General features: G+C 38.5%; 1 protein-coding gene across 5 annotated transcripts in view; it reads right to left on the bottom strand.

The window, feature by feature from the left end:
* Positions 1-2,909: 2,909 nt before the first annotated feature.
* casz1 (castor zinc finger 1) overlaps positions 2,910-13,236 on the bottom strand; it is a 230,864-nt gene continuing 220,537 nt past the window's right edge. For 4 of the 5 annotated variants that reach the window (XM_065285586.1, XM_065285585.1, XM_065285587.1 and 1 more), the window contains 4 exons: positions 9,998-10,146; positions 9,684-9,918; positions 7,577-7,906; positions 2,910-6,769 (listed from right to left, as the gene is read on the bottom strand). In XM_065285586.1, coding sequence (XP_065141658.1) covers positions 5,541-6,769; positions 7,577-7,906; positions 9,684-9,918; positions 9,998-10,146 — 1,943 coding nt within the window. In that variant the 3' untranslated portion in view covers positions 2,910-5,540. The remainder of the gene's footprint in view (positions 6,770-7,576; positions 7,907-9,683; positions 9,919-9,997; positions 10,147-13,236) is intronic. The other variant, XM_065285588.1, reaches the window with a different exon arrangement.

Genomic DNA, 13,236 nt, shown 5'->3' with positions numbered 1-13,236 from the left:
ATTGTTTCTTGCTGCAACCTGTTCCTGGAACATCATCTGCATCAGCGTCACATCTAGACTGAATATGACTGTATCTTCACATACACGCATAACTCAGTGTGTCCCAAAGCCAAATGTAATCATGATGAAAATTTGTTTTTATATGAGTCATATTTGCAACATGGGGGAAGGGATTGTTGTCAGACAAGGGTTAAAGATGGGCTGAAAATGTATACGTACATTTTCTTTAGCAGGGGTTTTGCATTCAAAAAAGTGAACGCATTATACTCTCAATAAAAGAATAATGGTAACATTTATGTATGGGAAACACATTCATTTTTAACTACAGATTTTTTCAAATAAACTCCTATACTTAGTCTAGTTGTAATGTTTAAGTGTAGCCTACTGTAGATATGGGCTAGGATTAAGGGAAGAAGAATATGCTCATGTATTATGTGCTTTATGCAGCAAGTTCTAATAAACAGCCAATATGCTAGTAGCTAATAGTCAAGTTGGTAAAAAGTCAGGTATATACACAGTACTGTACAAAAGTCTAAGGCCCCCACCGCCAGACTTGTTGTTTTAGAAGTTTTAATGTCCATCCATATTTATATTTCAATCTATTTTATTAAGATACAAACTGAAAATACAGGAAACATGTACAAAAAAATAACAAATTTCATTTTCAGGACTAAATGTCTTCTTTAGGCATCGTCTTTAAAAATTAGGATTTAATTTTATTTAGCTTTATGAGATCCTGCAGTTTCCTGCTATTGCTCAAGTGGAAGAGGAGTTTACCCTAAAAACTTGACATGTCAGTTTACATTTTTATACAGTTTTTAATAAAAACTTAAAAAAGTTTTTTCTGTATATTCTGAATGTATTAGAGACTGAGAAACAATTATATATGATCACTATAACATTGCAAAAACAACAATCCTTGCATGGTGGCCTAAGACTTTTGCATACATATATAAGGGCTGTCAAAAGATTAATTGCGATTAATCACATACAAAATAAAAGTTTTATACATCATGTATGTGTGTGCACTGTGTGTAATCATTTTATATATTTAAATACACATATGTTAATGTATATTTATATATATATATTAATGTATATTTATATATATATTAATGTATATTTTATAAATAAAAATATACCTAAAATTGTTTTTTCTTGAATTCATACATGTACGTGTATTTATATATACATAATATATACACACACACATATATTATGCAAACACACACTTTTATTTTATATGTGATTAATCGCGATTAAAATAGCCCTAATATATACGCAGGACTTAAAAATGGAAAAAATCTTATAAAAGGAATATTATAATAATGCTAGGAGTGACTTGTCATGTTTTAAGTCCTGTTTTAATATTGTAAAAAAATTAACTATTTAATGGCAAGTTCTAATGTGATAACTTACCCACGTATACTACTGTCTGTAACTGGCAATGCACTGAAAAAAAAAATTCATTCAATTTACTCAATTTTTTTAGGTAAGTGGTCACAAACAATTTATTTAAAGTACATTTAAACAAAGAAAACTAGAAAAACAAAACAAAAAACTTTTGTTTAAATGTACCTTAAATAAATTGATTGCAACCACTTACCTTAAAAAATTGAGTAAATTGAATAAAACAAATTTTTTAGTGTAATGCTTACAGTACACAAATTAAGGAGCTTGAAAGGTTTTTCACCGCAATAATGCCAAAGAAGAACCTTTTTTTGGTTCCACAAAAAACTATTTAGACAAAGGTTTTTTCACCTTATAAAACCTTTTGTGAAACCGAAAGGTTCTTCATATGTTGCTTTAAAAACCATTTAGACAGAAAAGATTCTTCAATAGCATCCTGAAGCGTCTTTTTTAAGAATGTAGCTTTTTGTCTAAATGATTTGTTTCTAAATGATAATATAAAAAAAGAGTTGCCCAGAGATTTACTAAAACAGTGTGACAACTAGCCCCAATCTTTTACAATTTATATAATCTTATTCCATTTAATATCCTCAAGTAATTTTCCTTAATAATCTACAGTACAATAAGGTCATCTGTCATTTCAACAGCAGCCTACACTAGTTTGAAGGTGGTTTCCGTCTGGTTTTTGTGTAATATAATTTTCCTAGTAGTTTTTCTTTTTTTTCTAAGATTATATGCAGGATGCCAGCTGGCAGACAGATGGTGGTGGCTTTACACGTTTTTATTTAAAGACACATCAGAAGGAAAAGGAGGGTGAAGGAACAGAACAGCTGTAGCGCGTGAGACAGGATGGTTTGTCGGTCATAGCAGAATGCGGAGTGCAACAACTATTTGTAAATAAAGATTCTTAAGCATTAAAGGTCTAAAGTTCAGCTAAAATTACAAAATGGCATATTACTAACATGAATCAGAATTGTAAATATATATTTATCTGTTGCCACATAGTGTCAGAAAAAATGTCAAAAATTGAATGGTAACCTTTTCAAAAAATACACCACTTGCACCTAAACAGTACCTCATATTTTCATAATAGTTCCAAAAAGTGCTTATTAATAGGTGCATATGGGTACCAAATGTATAAATATCTGTCTTTTTAAAGGGTTTACTCGTCTCCATTGACAGCTATGGATCATTTCTGACAGTGTATGAAATGAAGGGCTGGCTCTCTAGAGGAAAAGAATGATGCTGAAATACTATTTTCCTTCCTCTGTTGGGCGTCCCCTGTGTCGTACCACAGAACCGGGGCCTTGTGCCCTTTAACAGTGTTCGTCTCAGTGGGTGAGGGCTTATTAACTGCAGCCTCATTAAACCCTTTCTCTACAGCACAGCAGTGCTACCGAGACAAACCCCAGTGCATTCTGGGATAGCGACCTATGATACGGCTCCAACACAAATCACAAGTGAACACATGAGCTGAAACACCGTGTGGAAAATTTGCATTGTTAGAATAATTATAATTTCTTTATTTTGACTCTTTACAAATCCTGCTATTTTACACACATAAAATGTATTCAAGTGCACAGTATTTCTCCCAGGCAAAAAGCCATTTCAGTGTTTTTATCGGGAGGAAGAAATCGGCGCGTACGGCCTTGCACTTGAGACCAGAGAACACAACGTCCTGTGAGAGGGGCATGCCATATGCAAAATACATGTCAACAAATTTAAATAAAACACACAAAAACAGTAACAAACAAAACAGAGTTCTGGGTGGTATGATTCAGATATCCAATGGACATTGTTATTGTGATTCGAGCATGATATACAGCTTTGAAAAATATGATTTCGAAACGTAAAAGGTAGAAATGCACACTCCACTGTTCAGTGCTACAATAATGGGACTCGTATAAATTTAATTACCACTAATTCCTCTAACACTATGGGAAAACCATAGCAATAACAACACGACCTCGCAAACACTCATTTCTCACACACACACACACACACACACATACAAGCAAACTATACTGGTGTTATTTCGGTTTTTTACTTTATTCTCCTTTTTATTTTCTGTTTAAAGGAAGCTTTGAATCAAAGAGCATTTTTGTTCATATATAGTTTTTACAGAAGAAAATACTATACAACCTTTTCCCTCCTGAAACAATATTCCGAAGATAATCATCTACACATTTAGTTTCCTATATTATAATAGTTCTTTCAAAGCCACGTTTAGGAAATAATTAATCGTAATTTCCTCGCCTCACTTTTCCTTGTTAAATTCAACAGAGGCTAAGCAAACAAAATTCATTTTCTTTCATTTTTTGTTGTTTGTAATTTGGATCGGAGCACTGCAATAATTTCCTCTGTATAGAATTCATTTAAATTACAGTCAACATTAGTGTTACGCGTTTGGCAGGCCAGGTCCTAGCATGCCTGTCTCGTATTGAAATCATTCAATCTTGGAAGCAAAGAAAATCCTTTTTTTTTTGTCTTTTTTCCTTAAATGAAACACAGAGCAACAGAATCTTCATCACACTGAAGACTATTTGTGCATTAAAGCAAAGTGAACTAAACAACATTGTAAAGCAAATTCCCTGTTAAAAGATATATGCCATCATTTCAAAGGTAAAAATGAACCTAAAAAGTGCAAAAAACACCCTAGAATTTTCTCATCGCAACGTCACATAAATATTAAATAACGTGTCATTATTGGAGCGAAACCACAGCTGTAATGAGAAAACAAAAGCTTGAAACATTGTTTTCTGTACAATTCATAAAATCACACGCTTTCCATTACCAGCGCCAGCATTCATCGCAATGTCTCTGTGATGTCTGTCCTCCATTTAGCCCTCTAGAAAAAACAGTCTCTTTCCTTTTAGAAATAGATATATGAGGCTTCTGAAAAAAAGAAGCTTCAAAAAGCCAGTCTCCATCCTCTTGGTTTTTTCATGCTACAGAAACAGTGAAGGAAAGCGAAAAAATAACACCTACAAACGTCTTGTTTTTCCCTACATTCCGAGACGCTCGTCTCCTGCTTTGTGTTTGATGGATACTTAAGTACATCTATCCGTGGATGAGAAAAAAAAAAAGACACAGCTGTAATCTCCCGTTCATCCTGGGCAGTAGCACCATCATCACATTAAAAACTTGCCGAAACAAGGGGGGCACGAACGAACCCCCGCCGTCGCAATAGAACCCATTTACAGTGAGACACTTCCACGTCATGCCTGTGCAATTACAAAATAATGCAAACGAAAAGCCATAGTAATGCGGTCGTGTCAAAGACGACACAATTTCTTAAATAGAAGCTTGAGTGTCCACTCTCATCTATACAAAAGTGCGCTGAATGAATATGCAATGCCAAATGGGTCCTCGTTGAAAAAAAGGAACACAAATCGAGTGATAGCTGCGGTCACTGAAATCGGTGCTTTATGGCCTCGAGCATTGCAGTCACCGGGTACTGTTTGAGTCCTGGAGATGCGGGCGAACGTCCATGTGGAATGGAACCTATGACATCACCGACCATGACGGTAGGTTTAAGTGAGAACTGTAAATAATAATAAAAAAATAGAATCGAGTGAAAAACGGAGAAGCTTTGATGCAGGCCCCTGCACTTCAATAATATTAACAGTGATGTTTCTGAATCAGCAACGTTCTTTATAAAAGATTTCTTCGTCTGTTCTTTTTGTTTGGTACAAGGGTCCTCCCATCCAGTGACTGCAATTAAAATGTACATTGACGTCCACACACATCTACTTTATATAGATATTTATATATAGAGAGATTGTTTTTTTTTCCTTATTTTGTCCACACACAAAAAGTAACAAATGAAATTGAATAAATTAAAGTCAAACATGCACACACACAAAAGACCGATGTGTAGGAAAAGGTTTACATAGCCACCCATGTGTAAAAGAGGGCCTCGTCTGTCTATTTCTGTTCATTTTTAATGCATAATTAAATTAATAATGTTGGTCATCTTGTAAACATCATCATAAATCATTTTGGGCCTTCACTTTACTTGTGTAGTTGGTTGTTTTCCTGTCATCTGCAGCATCTCTAAGCATGATAAATGAGGCCACTTAAACTTGCGTTTGTTCGGGGAATTCATAGTTCTCCTTCTACAGCATAGATTAGGGCTCAGTCTCCGGCTCATCCTGATCCAGTTGGGAAGTCTCGGCGTGGTTCATGGAAGCATCAAATCTCTCACCGTTGTCTTTGTCCACTTCTGGCATGGAATCGTCATACGAGTCTGTGTTCATGTCCTCATCTTCTTCATCATCGTCGTCATCGTCATCCTCGACTGTCGGCTCCTCGTCGGCCGAGAGGTCATCTTCTAGATCTCCGGACGTGCCGGTAGTGTCGTCCTGAGGATTGGTAAGGCCCATTGAGGCAGCGGGGCCAGAACCGGCAGCCAGGGACAGTGTCTCCTGATGCATCTTCTTGCTCAGGTCCATAGAGTCACTGAGGCCCAATCCAGCAGCGTTTTTCAGGAAGAACAGGGAGCCGTTGGTGTCCGTTCCGAGATTCAGAGAGCCGTCAAGGTTTACTGCGGATCCCAGGCGGTCGTACTCACCGGTGCTCCCGGTTGAAGGAAGATACATGGCCATATTGTTGTGGGTGCCGGGTGAGGTTGGGGGCAGGTTCATGGACACTGGGGGCATGGCCAGCCCTGCGTGGTGGTGGTTGCCATCTCGGTTGGGGGACACAGAAGGTAGTTCTCCCCGCTCCTGCTTCTCATGCTTGCGCTTGTGGGAATCCATCTGGGACATCCCCACCACTGTGTGCTTGCACTCTGGGTAGGTACAGTGAAAATGCGAACACTTGAGCTTGTACTTGCAGTCGGCTACTTCGCAGTCTACGCTGGAGCTGAACTGACAGAATCCTGCCGCGCTGATCACGTCCTGCTTGCCGTGGTGTTTTCGGTGCGCTGTAACCTTGGTGCTGTCCGTGCAGCGGAAGCCGCAGCGCAGACAGTGGAAATGGGTGCTGTTGCCGGAGAACTGGCAGTCGGGGAAGTTGCAGCACAATGAAGATTTGAAGCGCTTGAAGTCATCCAGAACCAGGTTGTCCACGCGGTCATGGTGCTGGGCATGTTTGTACATGTGGGTGCGGCCGCAGAACTTGTAGCCGCAGTTCTCCCGTGTGCAGTGGTAGTGGGTGACTTTCAGAGAGAATTGGCAAGCCGGGTCCTTGCAGTCCTCGTAGAGATCATAGCGGCGGAAGCCCTCCAGCATCATGCCTTCGTCGAGCATCTTGCGAGATGAGGCCGTCTTACGTCGCTTGCCGAAGGGTGACATGTCCTCGATGATCCAAAAGCGTTTCTTGGATCCAGTTGCCGTGGGAATAGAGATGGTGTTACCTGAAGGTAAAAGGGTGTTTACAGGTTAGGTGTCAAGGAGAAAAAGTGATTCTGGGCAAAAGGCACATGGCCAATCAAAGCTACCCAAAATGGTGCTTTTGCTATAATGTGATTCCATGTCATAATCAGACAGAGGTCAGTGCCATTTGTATAATTTGCTGGATGACATTTTAACGTGAGTGCCTCGCATAGGTATAGCGAGAGTTCAGACTACTGTACATCTGGCTTTATGGGAAAGCAGGATTCCCTCCCATAAGCCTGAGGTCAGCGCTAATGATGTGCCCCCAGTACTGGCCAGTAGGAATCACATGACTCTATTAAACCCTGGCAAGATTAAACTACCCCTTTACAGCAGGCTACTAATGGACAACATTTAAACAGCAGACATAATGGCAGGTGTGCAATCTACTAGACAGGGCCAAAACCAATACATTGGCTTGTATGAAGTAAATTGCATGTGTAGGAAGATGTTTTAAAGCCAGGCAATGTTTTAAAGCCCCCATGAAACCAGCACAGTTTTCTTTCCTGTGCTAAAAACCAAGAGATGTGGTATGACCAAGTCGTAAATTTTAATTTGTTTCCCAGAAAAGAACATTTTTGCTTGAGTTGTAATGTATCTGCAAAACGTTCTTGTAAATCTGCAAAAATTTAAGAGTATGCTACCAAACAGAACTCATAGACTAAAAACTGCTCGAATTTTGTTCATGGGGTCTTTAAAAGAAATCAGAAATCAGTTTAAACTTCTTTCCTAACTCAAACTATCATTAGACTAGAGCTGCAGTGTTCGGGTGGAGACGGGATAAGTACCTGCAGCGTCCTGAACTATAGGGACGTCATTTTTAACCGAAGACGAAGTAGGAATGACGGGGCTGAAAGCTGGTGTGTTGGTTGGCATGACAACACTCCTACTGGCTCCAAGAGAGGCGCTGAGCAGAGAGTATGACAGACAGGATGGGGAGATAAGGTATGGGAGCGAGGGGAGTGGCGGCCGGAGAAGAGCCGAGGAGAGAGATGGAGGTTGACCCTGGAACGCGGGCTGATGAGAAGGTGGTGGTGGTGGAGGAAGAGGTGCAGATTGAGAAGGAGGAGAATCAGCAGAGGTAGTGGTGGCAGGGGCAGGGACCTGACAGCCTGGTCCTACAGAGACACAGTGCCACGGAAAGACGGAAAAAGACAGACACAGGAAGGTACAAACAGAAGGGTGGGTAGAAAAGGAAAGAGATCAAGTAATGAAATAATGAAAGCCAAATGACAACAGCCAAAAGCAACAGTGATGAGAATGGAAGATAACATTTCAAATCAAACCATAAATAATCAATTCAGTGAAGGAAAGCTAAGATTCATAAAGCAAAAGCCCAGATTTAAAGGTGCCTTAAGCAATAGTAGCCGTTTTGCAAACTTCTTTTATTTTTACATTTACATGTCTGCTAACCGCAAATTTACGGGTCACTTTTTGTGTCATGCACAACTGCTAGCAATCACATTTAGGTTAAAGGGGCCATGTCACAAGACTTTTTTAAGATTTCAAATAAATCTTTGGTGTCCACAGAGCACATATGTGAAGTTTTAGCTCAAAATATCATATAGATAATTTATTATAACATGTTAAAATTGCCACTTTGTAGGTGTGTGCAAACATGTGCCGTTTTGGGTGTGTCCTTTAAAATGCAAATGAGCGGATGATGTGCAAACACTGATCACAATGATGGTGGTTTGTTGCAATTGAAACTCAATTGTGCTGCAAATTATTTTCTCTCTCTTTCTCTCTCTGCACTAAATGGCAGTGCTATGGTTGGATAGTGCAGATTAAGGGGTGGTATTATTATAATAAGAGCTCCTTATGACATCATAAGGAGAGACAAATTTTAACGACCTATTTTTTCACATGCTTGCAGAGAATGGTTTACCAAAACTAAATTACTGGTTTGATCTTTTTAACATTTCGTAGGTTGATAGAAGCACTGGGGACCCAATCATAGCACTTAAACATGGAAAAAGTCAGATTTTCATGCCATGGCCCCTTTAAATTTTATTCATGGTTAACCTATTTATGAAAACAATGAATTTGGAAGTTTAATTAGGCATCGCTTTCATGCAACATAAAATGCAATTTTACAGTAAACAGAATACAGTAACCATTACATTAAGATGTACACCAATATTTTCCCTTGCTAAACAAATTTTAGGACGCACCCAGATTCTTTATTACTGTGTGATTTCATTTTTTTACTGCCTTAAATTTTTAAGTATTGGCTTTACAAGTCATCTCTACTTAGTATTTTACATTTTGGTTACTGTTTAACTGACTCGATTTTACAAGTTATAGCAACTTACCACTAGCCAAAATTTAAAATAGGAAATTTTATAAAAATTAAAAAATGTAAGCATTTAAAAATTCTTTACAGTGTACTTTTACGATATGTCAGGTACTTTGAATATTTTATTACAAAAATGCACTTTAAGCACCTTTAAGCCCAGAGAAGAAGGCTGATAACTTGTGCTGCCCGAGTGCAGGCGGCCAAGTACAATGACTGAAGAGATGGGATGCCTCAGTTATGGAGTCGCCACGGGGACGGAGTTAATGTGAGCTGTGCGCGTGGAGGACTATATAACAAATTTAGTGCTCTATAATTTAATAAATATCATTACAGTGGGAAACATTTGGTGGCTCTGATGCTACATGAAGTTTATGAGTCACAGCAAAAAAGATTCAGGAAGAGTAGCGGTTTTTACGCGACTATACGTCAAGGGAGCACAAAGGGCCCACAGGTCACCAACACAACAAACCAGCAACACTGGTGAAATTTGATTGAGCTAAAGAATTCTTCAAATATGGCCTTATGTGGTTGCGTTCAGTGTCATTTACACAAGACTTTAACAAAATAGCTTTGCATTGCATTTTTTTTGGACTCACCTGCTGGAGAGCTATCATTGCCCACAGGGGTGCTGGTGCAACTGCGGTCTTGGTTGGAGGACTCTGAGGAGAGGCCGAGCGGACTTCCACCACCAGTGTAGTCCATGTAATCTTCATTGTCCTCCATCATGTTGGAGTAGTTTGATGTCAGACCAGGATGGCTGCCCACCACACCTGATGATGCTAGATTGGCCAGGTGCTGCATTTCTTCAGAACGGTGGGCATGAGAGACCACCTATATGAACGACATGCAAAACCATTACATGCAGAAGGAGAAACATCTGAGATGGTACGTTTTAGGAAATAGCAGGTACCTGAGAAGGAACTCGATCGAAGTTTTTCCCCAGCATCCGCCTCATGTGTTTGCGGGCATGGGAGGTCATCTGGTGCTTAAGCAGGAAGGAGAACTGACAGCCTTCACGGATACAATGGAAGTGGCTGTTAACTTGGTTGTATTTGCAGCCTGCAAGAAACGAGCAACAGAATTAACTCGAGCAAAGACCGTCTTTGGTTTCAGGGACAACATACATCATGGACTCTCAATGAGGTAATGAGGACATTGTGCTTCCGTCCCGCGCCTGCATAATGCAGAGAGACAGAGCAGATGAGTCCAGTGTCACACTGGGAAAGTCGAACCTTTTGAAGATTAGACCTGTGGTGCTCTTTTATTACAATGACATCTTTTATTCAATTTGGAATTTACATAAATACATTCTGCATTCGGAGAAGCAATAATGCACAACCCTGCAAACCAAAGTAAACACACAATTATTTCCATATTAAATTCATTTTTCACGACCTATCTGTTGCCGGTGTGTCGCCGCCGCCCCCCTCCAAACACGTCTATCGTCTCATGTTTTGTTTTTTTTACTGGAAGGGCCTGATACTGATTTTAATTGCTATATGTTTGAAAATTTACAGACTGCCTCTGTGCACTAATCCAATATTGTAAGGCGCTCATCATAATTTTATTGTGAATAATGCACGCTGCAATAATTGAAAGAGTAGCATTCGAGGCAGGTGCGGGCTTGTCCGTTACCATGGTACCCGTGGCATCGCGCGCCTGTCGTCAGATTGCTTTTGTACACAAGGGGTGATATACTTTAAAAAGGTAAATATGAGCACATGCTGATATATTAGGGTTCTTTGTGCCACTAGATCCTGGTAACCTCATCCCTGGTGCTGTTTAATGTTACTGCTATGGATACCACTGTCCCACTCCAGCTGAACCATCAATTCTTTATGACTCTATGGTTCGCTTTTGTCACAAGTCCCTGGGTTGTACAGTACCGCTAACAATACGACTGGAGAGATCAGAGACCATACGAACCAGGAGTGTCTTGGGTAGGGGCTTAAAGTGAGACAATGCTGTTGATATTAAAAATTACGGAATTTAGCTCCTTAATTTATTTGATGCTGAGTTACTGTATTTTCTTATTGCTTTTAATGTCTCAGCGCCACTGTATATACACACAAAATTTCAAGAGCTGTATATTTTAATTGAAGTATGCAGAAAATAAAACACAAACTTTGAATCTGCCTGCTCGTGATGATGATCGAGGCTTGAAAAAGAGCAACACAAACAGACTGAGCTCGACAGGCACAGTAATTAACAAACATATGTAATTGCTCATTCCTGACAGGTTAAATATACCCAAGAAAACAACCTCCTTTTGATTGCCTACTATAAATACTGAAGTATTAATGTATGACAAAAAGGCAGACACAATTTTTCTTGGCCCCCTTTTTTACCTAAACGAAACGTTCACGGGTTTCCAATGAGACAAGGCCGTCTTTAATTCGTGTTTGTTCTGAACAATGCAAACGGTTGCGAGCTGACTCACTGCAAACTGTGCATCGACAAAACAGTAAAGCACAACTGATAGGATAACATCATCCGGGAAATGAGCGTGAAGTGTGAAGCGCAGTCGTACACGCCATGTGCGTGGTGTTGTAAAAAGCGTTGCAATTAGCAACCTGGCGAGGAAAACGGTGCTTTTACCGTAGCAGTCAGAGTCAACGAAAGGAATGTGTTTATAGCAGGTGATGAACTGATATGAAATTACAGTAAAATCATCTGCAATTTCACACCATCTTTGAACTGTGAGATTAGGGTGATTTTACTCCGTCAAATATAGTAGCAAACCACCTACGTGAAAAATACTGTAGTAAACTATATAGTAAACTGTAGTAATTCCTAGATACTGCAGTGTTTTTGAACCATACCATAAATACCACAAACGTATACCACAGTTATTACTGCAATAGGGTGATTCTCACGAAATCCAGATTTAGAAGGTGTCCAGCATCAGATTTTTTTTAAAAGCCCTTGAAGCTTTTTTTGCACATATAAGATTAAGGTCTGAACTTACTATAACCATTATTTTTAGAGGATTTAAAAACTATTTCCTATAGAATTATTTACATTTTTCAGATTATCATTATCAAAAATTATCATTCCCTCAACATGATATTACATTAAATATATGCATTTACAATCTCATGTTTCGGTAATGAGAACTAAAAAGTTGTCTGGGTACTATGACAAACAAAATTTCAACTTTTATCTGGAGAGAAAAAATAAGAACTGCTTACCTGGTAGCCATCTTGAGTGTCACAGTAAATTATGTCCCTTCCAACATTTGTTTTTTTAGAAAATTTTAGTTTATTGAAGGCTTAAACGATGATTGAAAATTGTTTCAGAGGATGAGAAAATTGGTCTTGGAAAATTTATATTCCTTATTTTTGTCTCTACATTTATCAATGATCACCAAATACCACATGTTTCTTTACTGTAAATGTTTATAGTATAACATTCACTGAAGATTTTTTATTTTTTTTATGTCAATATTTGATATTTCCATATCAAAGAACCCAAATCCAGTCATGGACACATTGCGGTAATGAAAATGTTCGTCTTAAATGTGGAAAAAACTACAAAATTGGTTTGTATGATGTCATTTGAAATCATGTGCAAAATAGTACACAAAGTCTAATTTCGCGAGAATCACCCGATACAGTTAATAGTACAGAATAATATACTGTTGAACACATTAACAAAGAGTAATAATTACTATAGTTTACTATAGTATTTTTTCAGACCAGCCATTCAAATTTGTAATTTGTTGAATTATCAGGCTGTTCCTGATACAAAGTGGCACAGGATACACTGCATAACTTGTAATTTGACAATTACAGAATTATAATTTTTTGGGTGAACTATTCTTAAAAGGGCACCTATTATGCAAAATCCACTTTTAAAAGGTGTTTTGACATAATGTGTGTTGGCAGTGTGTGAAAAAAATCCACCCGCTCCTTGTTTTTTAATCCCATTAAACCAAAGCAGTCTCATTAGACATGTCGGTTTGATTCTTTGGTCAATGTGAGGTCACACTGATAAAGCCCTGCCCACTTACAGTCTTGCATTACCATAGCTTGCACTAGATACTATTGTCTAAGACTGTACTAATCAGATCTATTTTTACTAAAATCGCTCACTGTCTGTTTGTAAGGAATTGTGTAGCTGTAGCTCATTTGCATTTAAAAGTACCGA

This window comes from Paramisgurnus dabryanus, chromosome 21, assembly GCF_030506205.2.
Source record: "Paramisgurnus dabryanus chromosome 21, PD_genome_1.1, whole genome shotgun sequence".
NCBI classification, from domain to species: Eukaryota; Metazoa; Chordata; class Actinopteri; order Cypriniformes; family Cobitidae; genus Paramisgurnus; species Paramisgurnus dabryanus.
The sequence above is the reverse complement of the archived record's forward strand: the minus strand, read 5'-3'. Positions and strand labels throughout refer to the sequence as shown.